The following is a 21364-nucleotide window of genomic DNA, read 5'->3' as shown; positions in this document are numbered from 1 at the left end:
ACATTCATTTAGAGTTCATGATGAAAACAATAACAGATACCAGTTTACCACCAAAACGTTTCCCAAGGCTTTCTTCCCTATAATACTGGCTGCCTGAATTTTCTTTATTTGGGCAAAGTAGAGATATAACTCATCCTTTCAAATGTCAGGTCTATAAACATTTCACTTTTATATTCCCATTAGTTTATTTTTGTGTTAATCTGTTTACATTTACAGTGGAAAATTACTTTGAAAATCAATGTGGACCTAGATAGACCTGCCTAGGAAACAGGCTTTCCTAGTCAATTATCAGCCTGTACAATGCAGCAAAAAGGTCCGAAATTGCAAGGTTCTATATCGTTTCATGAGATGAGGTATAATCTTCATGGCTCAAAGTACTTGGCAAGTTTTTGGACAATTATTCCCACTGAATATTCATTTAATTGGTATGAACACATTTTAAATCTTCGTTAAGTAGATTAGCTTCCTATGCTGTCATTTTTGACTCCTCATGTTTTTTTTTGTTTTTGATGTCTTCTGTTTTGCCTAATTATAATGTCCAATTAGTGTACTATCATATCTATGAATACTTTAAAAAGTCATTGTTTCTTTTTGCTCCTCCTCTTAACAGCAAAACTCATCACGAGAAAGTTAATTTTTTAAACCTGATGAATAGTTTTGGTTAAGGAGAAGGGAATTGCAAATAACTGGAGAAGAAGCACATTTGTAACTGAGCGCACACGCGCGCGCGCGCGCACACACACGATTCTATTCATCTATGTTGGTATTAACTGAGCCCCTACTGTGTGTCAGACAGGATGCGACATCTAGTGGTCACCTTGCAAATGAAACATGATTCCTTCGTTCCTAGAGGTTGTTTCCCAGGGAAGCAGAGCCTCAATACTCAAGTACTGTCCTGTCAGTGAGATCTTCCTCAATCACCATTCCTCTCCCAAAGGAACCTGTGAACATGTGGTTCCCTCCTTGCTGTGATTCTCATCCCCCCACACACCCCAAAACATCCACAAACACAAATACCCACACGCAAAATACCCCCCCCACACAAGTTACTTCCTCCGTGTAGTGTTCATTACTGGATTTCCTTTCACTAGCAGCAACTTGAGAAGCAAGTGCGTCTGCTCATAACCTTCAGATCGCAGTTCTTTCTTGCCAGTTTGCAATCATGCAATACAAGTTGCATGAGCAGGAATGGGACATGGTCAACAGTATTTAATAGAACTGCTAGTTTCTAACTGATTTTTTCAATCAAAAGATCTATGAAGGGGGAAAACCTTGCATACTTACCCTTAGCAGAATGTGAAGATTCTCTCTTGCCTATTAAATAAATCACAAAGAATAGAAATCCTCAAGAAAGGACACTTCCTGGGGTGAAGAACACCAGTATGTACTAGCAAGACAAAAAGTAACAGATGGAATCGGATTTATCTGAACGGTCCTTTTCTGACCCTGCTCTATTACTCTCCTCTTCCAAGGAACCACCTCCAGTTCCCAACTCCGCTTCTGGAATTAGATTGTTCTCTCCATTAGCTGCTGAAACCCTTGAATGACACTTATTTGACCCCATGTTGACTTTTGGATCACACTCACACACTCAAAAAAAAAATCCCGGTAAAATGACAGCACCATCGTTTGGACATTTTCAGACACTCACGTGGCTTTTGATCTTCCCTGAGTGTCATCTAGCTAAATGGTTCCAGAGTTCACAACAAGATAACTTTGTGTTTGCGAAAGGGAACGTTTGTCCACCAGGAGAAATCACTCTTAGGAAGCAATGGTTAGAAGTAGCCACATGCAGTCAACAGGCCAAAGTGCCTTGTTTTATTTTATTTTTTCCTATTTCCCAAAATAGATTAGCTTGAGGAAAGAATGAAGAAAGAGTTTGTGAGCACTGAACTAACAGGCTAACTAGACAGATTGAGCAGGGTCCAAAATTCAGGTATGAAGAAGAAATAACCGAACCAACAATAACATTTAACCCTTACTAAGTGCCTTTTATGATCCTGATGTCTCTGAAATGATCTCTATCTTACATAATCAAATGTTCACTGTTATTTACAGAAAAGATGAAGGGTCTGCTGAGGACAGAGAGTTGAGATTTAGAGCGGGTGGTCAGGTTTCATCACTCAGCATTTTGACTCATTAATTGTACTTGTGAAGGAATAAAATTCAATAATAATAACATAACTGCAATAATAATAATAATAAAGTGCAATATGCTTAAAGTGTATTGTAACTGGCACTTTGGAGTTGTGTGTGTCAGTAATAATCCTTTAGATAACACTTGGAAGTGAAAGTGTCTTTTTAGAGTTCCAATATGATGTGCTGTTCTGTGCGTGTCTATTATCTATTGAAATGGTAATGAAATGGCTTTATTTTTATCTGTTTACAAATTGCTGCTCAGTGCACATGTCTTATCCTAATAAAATTCCTAAGTTTTGTCCAATCAATATTAGTTTATTGTCAATAACAGAGAAGGAGAACAATGCATATGTTCATTATAAGTTTCATATGAATTGAGTTTTCCTTATATTTCTAAAGCCACAGGATTAAGCAGGCCAAACCAGAAAGTTCTAGAACCAAAAAAAGTAAAAGAAAAAGAAGCTATACTTTTTGTGATGGGCTTATCTTCTTTTGGAAAAGTATTGCTGGGATCTCTTTTAGAGACATGTTTGGATGATAAGGCTGCGGTCACAAATCGTCATAGACAGTGGTTGTTTATAAACAAAAGAAATCTCAGGTCTAGAAATCTCAGGTCTGAGTTCTCATGGCCAGCTTCCAAGTAGCGTACTTCTGACTTCTGGTTTTATTCCCACAGAATATGATACAACCCACTAGTCATGAGTGGCCTAGATCCCCCACAGAGGCCCCCTACCCAGTATCAAAACTCAGAGGGGTGGGACTCACAAATACCGAATGCATTGTAGAGACCTTTCTACAATCAAAGTGGCTTTTCATGATGCAGTGTCTTTTCTTGGCTGCTACCCAAACAGAAGAAAGCCACGGCGTGAGGGAAATGGAACATGTTTTCTATGAAACCAAATTGTTGAACAGAAAAAGGGTGTCATTGAAAGTAACATCAAACACCCCCAGGACCCAGCAAATGCTAGTCACCTCACAGAAGCAGTAAGCAAGTACTGTGTGTGTGTGTGTGTGTGTGTGTGTGTTTGTGTATGTGTGTGTGTGTGTGTGTGTGTGGTGTCAGAGACTAGGAAGAACATGCTAGATCTCATTGTCCTGCGATCAGAGGAAATTCTTAGGGCTGAGCTGGATCTCCAATCAATCTATCAATCACATTTATAAGGCGTGTGTATTTCTCAAGCCTACCCAAGCACACTGTTCATCTGAGTGTGTCCAGTGTGTTCAGGGCCCCAGACTTGGCTGCTTGTTGGTTGGGGAGGCAGAGGGAGGGGGGGACACACCTGCCCATGACCACACTCACTGCGCTCTCCTGCGTGTGTGTGCGTGTATGCGTGTGTGCCCATGTTTCAGGGAAGGCCAGCAGTCACCAGAGCAGTGGCAGAAGATGTACGGCCGGTGCTCCGGGAACGAGGTCTACCACATTGTTTTGGAAGAAAGCACCTTCTTTGCGGAGTACGAAGGGAAGAGCTTCACCTACGCTTCCTTCCACGCGCACAAAAAGTACGTTTCTCCTCGCAGAGTGGAATTTGAATATTGGTCCTTTGGTCACACCATGTAGACTGGGTTTTGCAAAACCCAGATTAATGCTGATGGGTTTGAAGCAGACGACAGAGTTATTGTGATGTTTGAATTCCAGCCACTAAAAGTGAGGCTTGTCAGGAGAGAGTGACCATCAAGAGGAAAGGTTTACTGTTGTAACTTTGAAACTCTCATTATTTTTTTGGCTTGTCATCCACCTAGAAGTCACAATACACAAAAATTAGTTTCTTTTACTGAAAGAAAATTTAAATGATGGATTTAAGATTTTCTAAAGTAGTAAGTAATAACAATTTGAAAATAGTAGGAAAATAACTTTGGCCTTGGCCAGAGAAATGAGGTAGAAATAATTGATACTACATTTCAGTTCAAACAGGGATTTTTTTCCTTCCCATTAGAGAAAAACTATTTACTTAAGAAATAAAACTGCCTATCATGAAAACTATTTATCGTCTATATTAAAATGCACTAAAATAACCTATTTGTGGATTTGTAATAGAATATATTCCCTTTGTGCAATATATACTGTGCTCCATTTCTCATATTTTAGTACTTAAAATAGTTTTAGACTTGATTTACTCTAAACCATTATTAGTTACACATACTAACTAAAATAAATATACTCAGAGTAAATTGTATTTGGGATATAGTCCAGAAAAGTATATAAAAGTGTTTAAGTACTATATTACTTCCAAATGTTATTATACATTTTTATTAGATAAGTAGCTTGTAAAATTTTGAAGAAACTGAAGAATAGGGTCTATGCTTTTCACAGAAGTAAAGTTTTCATAAAAATCACAACCAATATTTTAACTTTACTATGTAACATAAAGTCTGTTGTTTTCTTTATTTTATCCTTTTTCATTTATATATGTAAATTTATATTAGTCAAATCAATCAGTTGTATTGATTTATAAGGACTTTTTTCCATATCTTATAAAAATGAGAATCTTAAGGTTTTCAGGCTTCTTAATTCTATGAAGAGTTTTCACCTTGTCCTGCTTCATGAAGGTTACTTGAAAAGAAAAGAGAAAAACCCAAGACCACTGCTAAAGTAAAATTCTTAAATATTCTGTCATCTCTCTCTGTCTCTCCCTCCCTCTCTCTGTCTCTCCCTCACTCTCTCTCTCTGTCTCTCTCCCTCTCCCTCTCTCTGTCTCTCTCTGTCTGTCTCTCTCTGTCTCTGTCTTTCTCTCTCTCTCTGTCTCATGATTTCTCTCTTATTTTCCCCCTATCTCTTCTCTCTTTTCCTAATTCAGGTTTGGTGTCTGCTTGATTGGGGTGAGGAGGGAAGACAACAAAAACATTTTACTAAATCCGGGTCCTCGATACATCATGAATGCCACGGACATATGCTTCTACATTAACATTACCAAAGAAGAGAATTCGGCCTTTAAGAACCAGGACCAGCAGAGAAAAAGCAACATCCCACGGTCGTTTTACCCGGGCGCCTCCAGACTCCCGGTTCACAGCATCATTGCCAGCATGGGTCAGTACCCCAGCCCCGAAGCTGGCCCAGGCCAAGGGGAGGAGGGACTCCATTTCATTAACAATGGAAAGACAAGTTGAAAACACATATGTGCATATTACAAGTAACACATATGTGTATACTACACATCGATAGATGTATATGTGCATACATATATGTGCATAATATATATTATACACGAGTATATATTATGCATTTGTATATTACATTATAGAATATATTGTGCTCACACACACATATATATAGATATACATAAATATATATACTCATATATATGCATTTGGTTGCAAAGGAAGATGTCACAGAAATAACCACTGTCGTTTTTCATTTGCGATTATATTTACATTGCCAGCCTTCGTATTTCTCTCATGAGTTTTCAGTCAAATGATGAGCAGACCCCACTGGTTATGTGATTGTCCTCCACTCTCTCTATCTACACTCTCACCCTCATTCTGTTCTTGGCTTCTCTGGGATGGGCAAGGAAAACATGGTCGAGTTTTGAAGATGCCTCGGACATTTTCCCATCTTTCCTCCAAAGAGTTGTCTTCAGTTCAAGGCATGAACGTTCACACTGCTCTTGTCTGGAGTAAGACGGTCGGTTCTTCCTTCTGTCTCCAGTCCTTTGCTTGACTACTTGGGCAAGAGTGGTTTATTGGAACACTTCAAGCACCTCCTCCCTCCGCAGACACACACGTCTTCCCGAGGGTCGCTCAGCTGCACGCTACACTCTTGACTTGTTTGCCTAACTCTTTAACCTAAACTTCTCCTCATGCCTCCAGTCTGGTCGCACTGCATTCATTCTCCATCTGAAACCAGACTAAACCATCCTTTTGACATCATTTTTTGATCATGTCATCCTCCTGAAAAGATCATTTTAACTACCTCCTATTACCCAGTGGGGAAAAATAAACCCTAAATGCCATTGTTATAAATGCTTAAAAATAGGATCCCTAAATCCCCTTATTTGCACAAAGCAATTACAGTTTTCCTAGAACATTTCCATTTTTAAACATAGTTAGGGTGTCATTGTTGAGATTACCCATTGTTCCCTCCTTCTGGAATGTCTTAGTTTAGAAGATAAATTACAAATTTCTACTGCTTGCACATTTTATCCATTAAACAACAACAACAACAAAAAAACATTTCCAGCCCTGCCATTTCCCCAATCATACTGAGTTCCTTTCACTCTTCACTTCCTTTAAAAATAACTGGATCTTATTCACACATAATATTTCTCTAACCTGGCCTAAGGAGCTGTATCTAATCCTTGCTGATTCTGTCTAAGTAGCACTCTGTCCAGGATGTGGCCCTGTATAGATTTTTTAAATATCTGCTTATAATTGACAAAGGGTGATGTTTTTATCCTGTGACAACACATTTTCTCCCTATATTCAAGAACTCTGGAAAAAAATGATGTGAACCATGGGCTTTCACAAGTACTTATGCTTTAAACAAAAAAAGGACTGAACAAAGACCTTCCTAGTTCCCTGGCCTTACTTTCTACCAAAGAGAAGAAAGACATGCAGCATTACTTGTAGAACTGTTAATTACTTAGCATAGTAACAAGTTAACAATTTAGCATATTAACAAGTTATTAGAATATTGGAAGGTGATAAGTAATAGGAAGGAAAGAAAATTGCTAGTAAGAGTGATTCTGAATGAAGAAGAACTGGATTTGGGGAAGCAGTTTGATTCGCATCAATTAATTGTACAAAGGGTTTCATTTTGATATTTGTGACATGTCCAGAACATACTTCCATCCACCTCACCCCATGCAGACAGCCCCTTCCGGTCCTCCTCCCTCCTCTCTCGGCCCCTCTCCCTCTCTCTCCCATTCTCTTCCCTGGTTTTGGACAGGTGACTGGGTCGTGATGGGTATTGGTAAGTCAGTGCAAGAATGGAGCAGAATGATCCCTCCATGTCAGCCCTGCGGACCCAGGCTTTCGTGGGGTCACTCTTGCTGCTGCTGAGAGTAGGAATCTTCAGGCAGAGGTCAGAGCATGTACAATTATCTTCAAGTAGTTGTGCGAAGGAGTGGGCATTTAACAAAGCCATTGGTCAGCAGGATGCATCTTGCTCAATGTTCCCCTTTTTTACATTCTCAAACATCTCTCCGACCCAGCCCTTCCTGTATTTTTGTTTTTCTTTCTTTCTTTTTTTTTTGCCAGTCACGGGGCCTGAACTCTGGGTCTGGGCACTGTCTCTCTTTACCACTGGAGCCACAGCATCACTTCCGGTTTTTTCTGTTTATGTGGTGCTGAGGAATCGAACCCAGGGCCTCATGCTTGCAAGGCAAGGGCTCTACCACTGAGCCACCTTCCCGGCCCCCTTTATTTTTCTTAATTTTGCAGTAGATGCAATGCATTCTTGACTGCTCCCTCCCCCCCCCAGGCCACATGTCCTTTACATCCATCTCCCCCTCCCTCTTGGCTCCACATCCCCTCCTGTCTTGCAAGTGCCTGCTTTCTGGTATTTATTGTGTTAGGCTTTATGTTGTCTTTCAAAGGAATTAGACCATTTGAGCTCTCCCTAGAGCCTACCGCATTTCAGTTCATACATTAGTAACCACTTCCATTTCACCCAGCGTGTTTTCTTGCAGATTTACAGGCTCATTCTAGCTAACACAAATGAGGGAAACCACGCATCCTTTGTCTCTCTCGATCTGGCTTACTTCACTTAATAGATTTTTTTCCAAGTCTTTCCATTTCAAAGCATTTTTAAGAGGAAGTGGTAAGATGGAGAAAATTCTGGGTATGTCTCAAAAGCAGGAGGATTCATCAGATTCCATTAACACACTGGAAACGGAACCATAAGAAAACCAAGAGTCTGAAGAAGCCCCTGATTTTTGCTTAGGCAATTAGAAAGGAAGATGGCAATGAAGTGGTCTGGAGAAGGCCATAGACAGGCAGGTCTGCGTAAGGCAGGGGATAAAGATTTACTTTGGAGCATAAAAAAGCAGGGGCCTCAGGAGGGCAGTGCAGGCTGGACAGAGAAAACGCTGAAACCAGGCACAAGGCTCTACCTTGAAATCCTAGCTACTTTGGAGGCTGAAAGCCAGAGGATCTGTTTAAGGCTAGCCCAAATAGAATCATTAGCTAGAGTTTATCTCCAAAATAGTCAGGAAAAAGCTGGAGGTGTGTGGCTCAGGTGGTAGAGTATCAGCCCAGTCAGCATGAGGCTCTGAATTCAAACACTTTAGACCACTAAAGAGAGAAGTCTCTTCTGGATTCCTGAACACACACACACACACACACACACACACACAAACTTTCAAGGTTTTGAGAGTAGAAAAGACTGAAGAAATGAATATGGACAGAGAAAGAAGCCAAGATCACATCTCTACAGAAAATCTGTGTTATGTACCATGGAGCTGAGAAGAAAACAGGAAGGGAAGGTGAGGGAGGAGATGGTGGGGAAATCAGGAAGGAGGAGGAGGAACGAGATGGTGGACAAATCAGGAAGGAGGAGAGGGAAGAGATGGTGGGGAAATCAGGAAGGAGGAGGAGGAAGGAGATGGTGGGGAAATCAGGAAGGAGGAGGGGGAAGGAGGGACAGAGCACACTAGAACATCAAAGAACCAACCCCATCAAGACAGCTGCTTGATGCTAACGTGAATGAATGTTGATTTTTTCTCCTGTCAGGACTCAGCTGAGCCACACAACGCTGATTGTGTACTTTGGTCAGAGTTCTCCCAGTTGAGTGGTGGAGGGTCCCAGAGAGGTGTGGATTTTGGAAGCAATGACAGGAGACAAATTACATACACTCTGTCTAAGCAACTTTTAAAGCTCTTTTCTTTTCCACAAAGAGGAACTAAGGTGTCACAGATACAACGCTGGGTGCATGTCACGGACTGTGATCATATAGCCATCAGCTGGCTGTGGAGGTGGTCAGTGCCTTCCTTGATGGCTTCTCCCGTTTCTTGGCACCAGGTACGGTGGCAATAGATTTGCAAGACACGAGCTGTAGATCAGCAAGCGGGCCCACCCTGTCCCTCCCTGCCGAAGGAAGTAAGGAGCTGAGGAGACCCAGCATCGCTCCTGTGTTGGAGGTGGCAGACACGTCATCCATCCAAACCTGCGATCTCCTGAGCGATCAGTCAGAAGATGAAGCTACCCCTGATGAAGACATGTCGTCAAACTTGGAGTATGTTGACATAAGCTCAGCTGTAAGCTTGCTTGCTTTTGTGTGATCTGTGCGGTCAGTATGGCCTTTTGGTTCATGACCAATTCAGTGAGGGGGTAAATGTTCCTACTTCCCGGCATTCTAGAATCATTCCTGCATAGCTGGTCCAAAGCAGCCTTCTATGACTCACTGTCTCAACTACCGAGCGTTCTAAGCCCTCTCTCACACACACTCACACAAACACACACACACGTTTGTGTATTATACATACACACTCATATTAGTTTTCTCAAAATTCTCTTTGTGCTTAAGTGAGTAAAAGATCCAGATTTGTTTTTCTGTAACACAAGCTGCAACTTCACGCCTGCATTTGATTATGTCATACCTTGTACCATTGGATGGTGTTATTTTGCATCCATACTGATGGACCCTCAATCACTTGATGGCCGTTGTGGACAGCATCCAGTGAGCTGTCTTTACTTCTCTCATTCAGTAGTTAACCTTTTCATTCAGCATGAAGCCGCCATGTTTCAAATTCACGAATAGAGAAAGGGCTCTCTCCCTTTTCTAAGCATCTATACAGGAGGTGCCTACCTCTGTCGAGTAGTGGTTACAGCTTAGTCTGTTGTGCAGTCGTGTTCCACCTGGTATGTTGCCATGACAAAATCCCCTGCCCCAAAAATGAGCCCGTGGAAGCCGGAGGACCTGGTCAAGCCAACTCTTCTTGCCCCTACTTTTTGGGTCTGGTCGTGGGGCCTGAACTCTGGGCCTGGGCGCTGTCCCTCAGCTTTTCAGCTCAAGGCTAGCGTTCTACCACTTGAGCCACAGCGCCACTTCTGGCTTTTTTTTCTTTTTGCTTATGTGGTGCTGAGGAATTAAACGAAGGGCCTCATGCATGCAAGGCAAGCGCTCTACCACTGAGCCACCTTCCCAGCCCTGCCCCTACTTTTTGTACACAAGTGGCAGATGAATGCTTCTGTAGAGTGAGTGATTTTAATGGCTGTGAGCGGCACATTGGTTCTAGTGATGTAAGCAATGTCATCTCTATCTCCCTCCCAATATCATTCATATAAATTTAATGAATGTTCGATCTATTTTAAATAAACCAAAATGCTATGGGAATTTAGTAAAATCCTACTCTCCCCCCTCCCCCCAATCCTTTCTAATTCCTCACATTTAGAACCATAGAAGCATCTAGGAAGCACAAACAAAAATAAAACTAATGGTCCCTGTGAACACGAAGGTCAGGGGAAAGGGTATCTTTGCAGGAAATGGTGTTTCAAATTAGGATAGACATTTTTAAAAATGAGTGCTTCCAAACATTGGAGCAGTGGAAAGGTTTTATTCAAGAAAACTGCAGGTGATCTTGATGTAACAGAATTCTCTCTCTCTCTCTGGGCTCTCAGTCTCTGAGTCTGTAAAACAGATCACTGGAGTCTGTGATTCATGGTTTTGTAGGTAAATTGATTAAAATCAAGAGCCTCTGTTTTTTTTCTTAATTGCCACTGATGTTGCCCACTTTTAAAAGTTCCACTTTCAGCCAAAATGTGCAGGTGGCATTTTTTTTACAAGTCAGCAAACAAATGAAATGTCTTTGATATTATTTCAAGTTTGATTCCAGAAAGAAACCTATGTTTAAAGTAATTAAGGCAATTGTCTCTCCCCCCCGCCCCCATGGTCAACTAAGTATTTTTAGCTAATGAATATTGATGGAATGACTCATAATGACGTGTTTTGCTTTAAATATGTCTCACCAAAGTATCAATATTTATTAAAGTGTATCTCTACATGTTCTAAAATGGAAGCTGGCTTAGAAATGTTTTCTAGAAAGAACTCTTAAATATCTATTGATTCATGATCTCTGTTGATGCAGTAATAATTTATAAAGGAATGATAATGGCTAGTTTTCAATAAAGTGGAACTTTGAGCTTCATAGAATTTCCACATGATAGGAAATACAATTCTTGTAGCTGTTTTTGGTGGTTTTGAGATTTGAACTCAGAGCCCTATGCTTACTAGGCTGGTACTCTATTACTGAGCCAGGTCTCCAGCTCTTATTTTATCTTTGACCTATGTTTTAATAGCTTTTTATTTCTCTCAATCATTTAAAATGAAAAAAAATCTACTGTCAACAATCAGCATCTTACAGTGGGCCAGATTTGATTTGTCTACTTGCGTCCTAAACTGCTTTTCAAAGCACAATGTAGTATCTGAAGAGTGACCAATACTAACCTATCAAAACAGGAGAACATGGTGATAACCTAATGTTCCAAACTTGCAGGAGTTACCCAGGAGCAATATGTCATGCTGTTTTGCAGGTATGCTAAAGGTTACCCCCCTTACTCCCCGTACATCGGAAGTTCACCTACCTTTTGTCACCTCCTTCATGAGAAAGTGCCATTTTGCTGCTTACGACTAGATAAGGTAAGCATCCACTCTCCTTGGTTTTTCCCTCCAAGAGGGAATTACATATTATACACCTCCTAGAGCCTCAACTATATCACTAGCTCCAGGCAGGGACTTCTTTATTACAAATTATGGGATGGGCACTAAGATCCTATTGCTTGATTCATAAGAAATGCAACTTGGCCAGTCATCTGCACTCAAACGTTTTCTTTAATTTTAACAACATGAATTTCAAAGAACATTTTTGTATGGCTCTGTACACTAGTAGGTGATAAATGCCTGAACTACATGCTTTAAGTTAAAGTCCTTGATAAATTAAGGGACCTAATAACTGACTAGGTGCAATTCACTTTATTCAACGTTTAGTTGTCTATTCACGTAAAAAAGCATTATAAATTTCAGCTATTACTGATGTTGTAGAGAAAGATGAAGTGGGCACTGAACATTTCCAGTCTTTATTTCTGTAGAATTGCTTGGTAGATCTTTGACATTGCTTCTAAATATTTTCATCGAACCATTAAGAGAGGTAATTTTCTCCCTCTCTCCCTCCCTCCTTCCTTCCCGCCCTCTCTCTCTTTCTCTCTCTGTCTCTGTCTCTCAAAGCTTTATTATCTTGTAGTCTTTAATTTTTGACATATTTGACATTTGTGCCCAACTGTGTACAACTTTGGGTCACGTTCAGATATGCTCATTTTTAAGGTTACTCACCTGCAGAGTCTTTCTGTGCTTTTATTATACCACTATTTTTAAAAAATTAAATAGTATAAATGCAGTTACATAAACTACTTGTGGTTCTTTTCCTCAGAAAGATTTCTAAATTAATCCACATTTTAAGAACCTCAAAATCTAGACTTACATCTGCACTGTTCATTTCTTTGTAATGTGTGTGTGTGTGTGTGTGTGTGTGTGTGTGTGTATAGTATCAGGAGAGCAATGAGTGGAAATTTTTTATCTCCAAGCCAGGAACCTGATCTCACTGGAAGGCTGTGTACCGGTGAGAATTGCCGGGATGCAGTAGAGGCTCAAAGTCAGAGGACTGTTAGCTGTCTTTACCATGCTAATACATCCCCTTTCTCAGTGTTGCTGATTGGTTGGAGAAGCCTGGTGTTTGGGGCTATTTAGGGAGCAAAGGCTGGTAGGAAGTGGTTAGCTAGGTAAACCAGTGGCCACTTTGGGATTGTGGGCTGGGATTACACAGGTAACCCTCGAGTCTGTGCAGTGTGTGAGTTGGGGTCCCGCTGAGACAGTCCACCGTGTTCCAGGCAATTTGTTGGGATAAACTCCCATTTCTCTATGATCCCCTTGGGTTTTCCTTCTTAGTGAAGCGAATGCTTCATCTTCACAGATTTTCAAGATGGGATTGACCTGGCGTCTACCCATCTTTCTCCTTCCCTTACGGCTTTCCACTTTCTGAGTGACCATAATTATCTTTGTGACTTCAGACTGTATGCACATGAACGGCCTTCCAGATGCCTGACAATGGAGGCGAGCTGATTTGTTCTTAGCCGTTTCTTTGGCCTTTCACTCTTTCTTGGGCTTTACTTTTTTCTGAATGTATGTTCATGTTGGCCATTGCTAATAAGACTTTCTTGTTGGGAAATGTTTCCAATCATACTTTCCCAACTAATACTCCTTTACTCTGTGATTATTCTTGAAAGACAGTTTTCCTTGGTGCCTAACCCCAGACTAGGATGGTTCTTTTCCTTCCCTCTCCTTCTTTTCCTTCTTTCCCTTTCATTTTTCCTTCCCTCTCATCCCCAATTCCTCCCTTCCTTGTGCTCCTTTTTTCTTCCTTTTTTAAAAAAATTTATTTATCTCGCTCTCTCTCTCTTTTTTTTTTTTTAGCACTTTCTGGTCTTTATTTAATGCCATTTTGCATACTTTTACTGCTGAAAAACAACCTTATTTGTAATTTTTGTTCCCTGCAAGTAGTTCTCTTTTCCTGTTGGTGCTGTTAGATTTTCTTGTCATCTTGGCTGAGCTATACTTTCCTTATCATATGCATAGCTGGACATTCTTTTTAGTTATTTGGGTTGATAGTCATTGGCTTTCTTCAAGATTTGGGTTTCTTTTCTGCTTGAAGAATAATCTATCAATATCTGATTGGATAAACTTTGGGATTCTTGTGATTTTTCAGTTATTCTCCTATATATATATATATATATATATATATATATATATATAGGAGAGTTCATGCTATCATTAATACTTTCTAATTTTTCTATCTTAGCCTTTTTTTTTCTCCTCTTTCTTGAATTTTAGGTGATGTCTTCAATTCTGTTTCAAAGTTAATCCCTTCAGTTACATTCTTTATGGAACTTAAATTATCCTTTGACTTCACTGTTGAGTTTGAGAAGATACATAGAAATAGGTATTACCTAGTTTCAACCTTTTGCTTGGCTGTTGTGAAAGATCTCTCTCCTTTGTTCCTAGTTTGCTTTCTTTCATCTCCTAAGTATATTTAACACTTTTTACCTCCTGACTGTAATAGCAGCAGTGTCTGTGGTGTTTGTGACAATGGTGATCTTGTCTATTGCATCTGTTTTACTTATGGTGTCTGGCTCACGCCAGTGTTTTATAATTTTTTTTTATTAAGAAAGGATACCAAACATTTATTCTAAAATTGATGAATCTACACAAGACTAACTAATCTCAACCCAAGTAAATAAAAAGAAATCCTTGTAGAGATATATCTGGGCGAAAGAACGGGTAGCAAGCAGCTCTCCACGTTTAAGAGTAGTTTGGGTTTAGCAATATTAATTAATTCCAGCAAAGCTTAAACTCTCAGGAAATAACAAAAGTCTGTTTTCAAGCTAAGTTTTCTCAGGCCAGCAATGGATTTTGGTAATGCGTTGTTCTTGTTATTATTTTTATTATTATTAGTTTTCTTTTGAGTACTTACCTTATTACCCATGTAGACCAGGTTTCTTTGTGGGATTGCTTTCTGTTTTATTTTGTTTTAGGTATGCAGTATTGGGAATGTTGCTGAGGCTACTTAGTTCTAGTCCTCGCTATATCTAGAAATTGAAGACATAGTAGATAATTGCTAATGCACATGTCATCTTGTGGTAAGTGGTAGCTTCCTATGCATTGACAGTGTAGACTTTCTCAGCATTGAACTGTATATTCAGAATTCATTTTCCCCTACATGCAAGCTTTAATTCCTACCCAGAGCCCAGTCAGATGTAACTGCTGTCAAATTTGTGAGAACGTTAAATCAGGTTGATTTTACATTGTCATATATGCTAATGTTTTCCACCAAATTATATTGAAATACAAAATGGCCTTTCTTTGTATAATTTTTCTTCTCAGAGTTGCCAGCATAACTACTATGAAGATGCAAAAGCTTATGGATTCAAAAATAAGCTAATTATAGTTGCAGCTGAAACAGCTGGGAACGGATTGTATAATTTTATTGTACCTCTCAGGGCATATTATAGACCAAAGAGAGAACTTAATCCCATAGTACTGCTGTTGGATAACCCGTAAGTATGTCTTAAAGTATGCAAACCAGACAGAGTTTTGATATTATTTTATGTACATAGAAATAATTGACTTTAATTTGCTTAGAGTATTTTAAATCAGATACATTATGGTACACAACTCATTGGGAGATAAATTCTGTGCAATGATTTAAAAACTGTCATTGAGTATGGCTGTGTTTGGTAAATAGTACTTAAAACACCACTGGAATATTCTGAGAATTTTATTTAACATTATTATACAAGTTGAGATTTATTTATTCTGCCATGGGAAAGAGATACTTGAAATAATCATTTCCATTTTACTAAATTAATCAAACTAACATGAAAAGAATCTCTTCCCAAACAGGACAATTTTGTTGACTACCATTAAATATCAGAGAAGCATTTATTGATCCATATTTATCTGTTATATCATAAAACATGGTCTTACAGTCTCACTGCATTACTGCTAAAATGTTTGGTTTTATAACATAGTCCAGATAATGTTTGTGTCAAACTGTTGGATAAGGTTAAAGTCTAAGATTCAGAAAATACTCCCACAAATACAAATGTGTCATAGAATACAATAGTCAAAACCATTATATTCTGAAATTACAATGACTTTTCCTATGACTAGAAACTGATAGTGGGTGGTCCCCCCCCCATCCTTCACTTATTACAAAGTGATACAAATGTCAGGGTGAATTAAATGATATCAAATTACATTATATCTGGCTTCTTAAAATAAAAGTTTCTCCAAAGAGCCTTCCCCCCATATATAGTCCCTTCACAATACCTTTCTCAATAGACCAAAATTTAAAGACTTACCCATGTATCGAATCTCTTTTGTTTTTTTAAACACTCTCCACAATGGTAACTAAAACCTTACCGAACTGTCAGTGGAAGAATTCTCAGCCATCGGGATCCTCTTGGTGGCAAGGGAAGTGTGGAGCTAGTTAGGGTAGGCATGACAGCACCCAGAGTTGAACCCATTCTCAGAAGAAATCCAAGCATCTTAAAGCAAACCCCAGGAGAGCAGCAGTGCCTGGGCAGTGTGAGCTAGCCTGGGTGCTAGAGCAGTGTTCCAGCCCCTCCCAGCTCTTTGGAACACAGCCTCACGGTGAATCTTTTCTGAGGGCTCCAAGGTTGCAAGGGCGTAGCTCAACTGGCAACAACAGAGCGCTTAAACTATGCCAACTCAAATCTGAGATCTTGGCATCTGTGTGTGTGAGTGTGCACGGCATCTCCACCCACAAGGGGCATGGATATCTGCAAACTGTCTTGGAGTAGCTCCACCGTGGATGATGTGAATCAAGGCGCATCAGGAGAAAAGACAGGCTGAGGCCTGGGAGGAAAGGAGCTGTGTTGACAGCGTTTTCTCTGGCAGGGCTAAGGCCCACGCTGTCCTTTCCTCTTCTTCATCTTACTTCAAGATAAGGTTGCGTGTCCTGACGTGTAGCTGTAGAACTGGGTCTGCACAATTGTGGGAGCATGGTTCTCTCCAGAGGCCTCCGTTTCAATCTTTAATCTCCCCAATGAGTCTGATCTCGATTGAGAGTCTGTCCTTCCTCATTCTACCTCATATTATTATTAACTCCTGGTAACAGCATTAAAAGAAGTTCCAGTAGCTGTGCTCTGTAGACTATTTCTGTTTGGTTTTACATAATGGCTTCACCAGAATGTCTGATTCTTGAATGATGAGTTTGTACACTAGGATCAGGTGGGTGGTTGTGCAGTGTAATTCCTGAATTTGCACAACCACAAGGAAACCTGAAAACTTCTCTTGATGACTGACAAACTGGACCATTCTATCACACACACACACACACACACACACACACACACACACACTATTCTTATCCAAGACTACTTCATTTGAGTGTGACCATAAAGATCACGTAATAAAGTTAACATTATTTAACCTGTTTACAAGTGGAAAGCCATTGAGCATTCCTATTCATTGTCAAAGAGCAGCTGTTTTGCCATTATTTTACATTTTAACTAGAACTAGGTTCTCATAGGTTTACAATCTTGAAGAGGACAGTGCAAAGCTGAGTGACTCTGATGCATTGTCTTTCTTTATAAGTGGTGTAAAACTAAAAAGGCACAGGACATCCAAACACATCTGTCAAGGTCACCGCCTTCTATGCAGTTCCTAGGTCATTGGCCTTTCTGCTGTAGGAGCTTACTTATAAGTCTTCGATATGGCAAAGGCTATTTATTGTCAGTTATTTTTGGAGGCAAGAATATATATTAATTTCAGCTGATTTTTCACTCCTCATTCCAGTAGCCTTTGTCACGGTTCACAATTTAGAATCTAATTGTTTGCATGATATTTAACATAACAGAAATAAAAACTGACATCATAATATGGAATTTTTAATGGTAATTAAATTTATACTATTCACAAATATGTGTGTATGATGAAATAAACATTCACAGTCCAAATGATAATGAAATAAAACGCAGTCTTATTGGAAAATATCTTTTACTTGTTTAGAACACTTGTAGAACACTTTTCACATTTCACTTAAAACTGGACACACACAAAAATATAAGATCCAAGCTTACACTACTAACTTTGAACTCACATGTGGCTTATTCAGCCGATCTGTGAAGTCTGTCAAGAAAACTTCAGCTTATTTAAAAACTAATGGTAAGATAGCTTGTATACCAATGCCCTTCTTAGAGAAATTCAAGCAGCCTCACACAGATCTGAAATACTACATAGGATTACCCACCTCTCAACAGGCCTGTTGCAGGACATTGAACCTCTGTGGTCAGTTTGGACTTTTTTTTGGTCGGTCGTGGGGCTTGAACTCTGGGCCTGGGCACTGTCCCTCAGCTCTTCAGCTCAAGGCGAGCACTCTACCTCTTGAGCCACAGCACCACTTCCAGTTTTCTAGTGGTTTATTGGAGATCAGAGTCTCATGGACTTTTCTGCCTGGCTGGCTTTGAATCGTGATCCTCAGATCTCAGCCTCCTGAGTAGCTAGAATTACAGGCGTGAGCCACCGGTGCCTGGCTAGTTTGGACTTTTGATATGTGAAATGGTTAGAACTCTTCCCGAGTTATTATGAGACTAAAAATAGTACATAAAATACTAGCACAAGATCTGGGCTAGTTTGCTTCCAAACAACAATGTGTCACTGTGCAAATATACAGAAAGTCTCATGTGAAAACCCAGTGGGAAAAAACTCCAGGCAGCAATGTGGCTCAGTGTAGACTCTGCTAGCCTAGCATGTGGGGCCTTGGGTTCAAGTCCCAGTATTGAAAGAAAAGAAGGAAGGAAGGAAGGAAGGAAGGAAGGAAGGAGGGAAGGAAGGAAGGTAGAAAGGGAGGGAGGAAGGAAAGAGGGCAAGGAAGGAAGAAGAAATATATTTTAAATAGCTGCAATTAAACTTTAATAGCTTATGAAAACCTAAACCCCTTAAAAGTACAAATATGAAATACTGACAAAATGAACTGCTCATAAAAGAATATTACACTTGATCTTGAAATTCACACACTGAATTATTAAGATTATGAGTTTGATAGTGAGTTATTCTGCTCCTGGTGCTCACTACGTATTTAATATTTACAACAGTGTCCATTTTTATTATGAGAGACTTAATAAGGATATGAAGCTTCAGACTCATAAAAAGTTATACTTCTTTGTAGAATTACACTTAGGGCTAGTTAATGAATGTGCTCATTTTCTTCTGTTTACTGATTCTGTATGCTTGTAGAGTTTTAATTTCATTTATCACTAATTGTGGTTTGTTTAGCTTTGTTTAGGTTTGTAAATTTCTTTCTTTCCCTGCCTTGTTTATCTTTCCCTTATAGATTTCAAAATATTTCTTTATTTTATTCTTGTCAGTCCTGGGGCTTGAACTCAGGGCCTGAGAGCTGTCCCTGAGTTCTTTCACTCAAGGCTAGTGCTCTACTTACTACTTTGAGCCACAGCACCACTTCAGTTTTTCTGGTGGTTACTGGGAGAAGAGTTTCATGCACTTTCCTATCTGGACTGTTTCCTGAGTCGCTGGGATTACAGGCATCAGCACTGGCACTTGGTTTTATAAACAACAATTTTTGAAACTTGTTTCTTAGAGGTTGAAGGTTTTGTGGTGCTCTTTAATTAAAACTGCCAATCACTCAAGCTGTCCCTCACTTTGAAAAGTTTTCCTTAACATGACTTCTTATACTATAGACAGGCATCCTCTCTGTAGCAGAAAAATACCCTATGTGCATTTTATTGTCTTATAGTTTATAGTTCTTTTTCCTAGATTCAACTTTTCACCTGTATGTTAGAGATGTAACACAAAGAGCCATCTCTTGCATTTTGTGACTGTTTTGTGTATCTGTTTAGCATTTCTCAAAAACAATGCTTTTCAATAGCAAGGTTATATTTATCAATCAACTATCTCCCAATGACTGAAAAGATTAGTTTATTAACCAATGTTCTAATTAGTTTTACTCAATTCTGAAGCAGGTTGTGTCATAAACACTGTGGTCAGTTTATTTAAGTAAGCTGATGCAGTACATGGGAATGTAAAATGGACAAGTTCATTACATGTCAGGTGTATATTTGAATCATTTTTTCAGTAGCAGTTGTTTATTTTAGCAGTAGGGCCTCCTGTTTGCAGGGCAAGATCCTTACCACTCCAACCACACCCATGTCCACTGTTCTATCTAAAACTACATCCTAAACGTGACTGTAATGACCACTGGTGCAGAGTAAAAATAACTTATAAGCTAAATGATTGACAATTTACAAAATTAATTGGGATACATTTAATAGATGAAATATAGTGGGCCTTTTAAGTGACTGCAAAGGAATTTATTGTGGAATCCATTTGGTGAAAATCAGAAAAATACTCTTCATTGAAAGATGACATTTTAGGCATCACTCGCTGTGTGCAGTTTCATTTTTTTTCTTGGAGTACAAGGGGATAGGGGACAATCTCTCGGCAGAAAATAGGCGGGGAGGCCAGAATTGGTCTAGTCGGAGCTCAGCGTGTGGGAAATGGCAGGTGCTTTGATTCCCTCTGCACTAGTTCTCACTCTTTAGCTCCCAGCTAAGTATTGCCTCTGCACTATTTTCCGATCTTGCCTTCTCCATGCAACATACTATTTTTTTTAGATTAAGAATATAATTCATTTTGTCTTTTTGTATGTGCATTTAAAAAATCGAAGTCAATCTGTTATTCTTTTGTAAATACACATGAAGTAGAAGGTTGGGATACATACATGCTGGATAACTACATAAGTGGATAAATTAATCCTTGTAAAAGAAATGATAATATATTGATTGATTTCAGGTTCATGGTCCTTCCCTCAAATATATATGTTTTATTTATATATATATATTACAGGGATAATAAATGGTGCTCAATGCTGTATATTGAATATACCAATAAAGGTGAAATACTTTTATTGTACTAGTCCATATTTTGTATGGGATATAGTGTTTCTTTATTTGACATGTTGTAATTAGATCTTCCCTAGACAAATATCTCGGAAGAGACACCTTAACACAGGCATTAGGATAAAACTTAGATTCTTCCTTTCCAAGGCCTCTTCTGCAGGAACAGCTTTACAGTTTATGGAGTTGGTGTTTTAGTCCTCATCAAGAGTACTAATCCAGTACCTTTTGTACAATCGTACCATAATGTTTCTGACTTAGAAAAGCTGAGTGCTGGTGTTTGGCCGTTCTGAGCGCACAGTGCAGTTTGCACAGCCAGAGCAAACGTCAACTTCTAATTAATGTTAAGGGGGTAAAAAAAAAAAAAGACAGACTCTTGTCAGCAACGTTGAGTTTTGGAAATGCAAACTAAGTGAACTTGCCTCCTTTCTCTAGAAGTGCTGCCCCTGTTGTGACATTGTGTTTCATTTTGTAACCCGTCTGCCACTTAGGCCAGATGTGCACTTTCTGGATGCCATCTGTTGGTTTCCAATGGTTTACTACATGGTGGGCTCTATTGACAAGTAGGTGACTAAGTCCTTGGCGTTTCGCTGTGTGGTGTCCTGTGGTGGCCTGTGCATGGTGCGTGTGGGTCTGTCTCTACCGCAGACATGATGCATCGTGCATGCGCAGCTTATGTCCTTGCACTACTCAGCTGATAGTCAGCTTCCTGAGCAGTCATCCATTGTGGACTTCAAACAATCCTGTTGCATGCTGATCTTGTCCGTGTGCAAGGCTACTTCCATTCTATGTCTTCTACTGAATT

At 39.5% G+C, this 21364-nt stretch overlaps 1 protein-coding gene across 4 annotated transcripts in view; it reads left to right on the top strand.

Annotated features, from left to right (window-relative positions):
• The window catches only part of Kcnt2 (potassium channel, sodium activated subfamily T, member 2), a 262318-nt gene that overhangs the window by 199649 nt on the left and 41305 nt on the right, over nucleotides 1-21364 (top strand). For 2 of the 4 annotated variants that reach the window (XM_013017371.1, XM_013017370.1), the window contains 6 exons: nucleotides 3490-3639; nucleotides 4935-5164; nucleotides 9094-9307; nucleotides 11605-11710; nucleotides 15005-15177; nucleotides 21051-21122. In XM_013017371.1, the coding sequence (XP_012872825.1) occupies nucleotides 3490-3639; nucleotides 4935-5164; nucleotides 9094-9307; nucleotides 11605-11710; nucleotides 15005-15177; nucleotides 21051-21122 (945 nt within the window). The remainder of the gene's footprint in view (nucleotides 1-3489; nucleotides 3640-4934; nucleotides 5165-9093; nucleotides 9308-11604; nucleotides 11711-15004; nucleotides 15178-21050; nucleotides 21123-21364) is intronic. The other 2 variants (XM_013017372.1, XM_013017373.1) reach the window with 2 other exon arrangements.

The sequence above is a fragment of the Dipodomys ordii genome, unplaced genomic scaffold, assembly GCF_000151885.1.
Source record: "Dipodomys ordii isolate 6190 unplaced genomic scaffold, Dord_2.0 Scaffold35, whole genome shotgun sequence".
Classification (NCBI taxonomy): Eukaryota; Metazoa; Chordata; class Mammalia; order Rodentia; family Heteromyidae; genus Dipodomys; species Dipodomys ordii.
The sequence above is the reverse complement of the archived record's forward strand: the minus strand, read 5'-3'. Positions and strand labels throughout refer to the sequence as shown.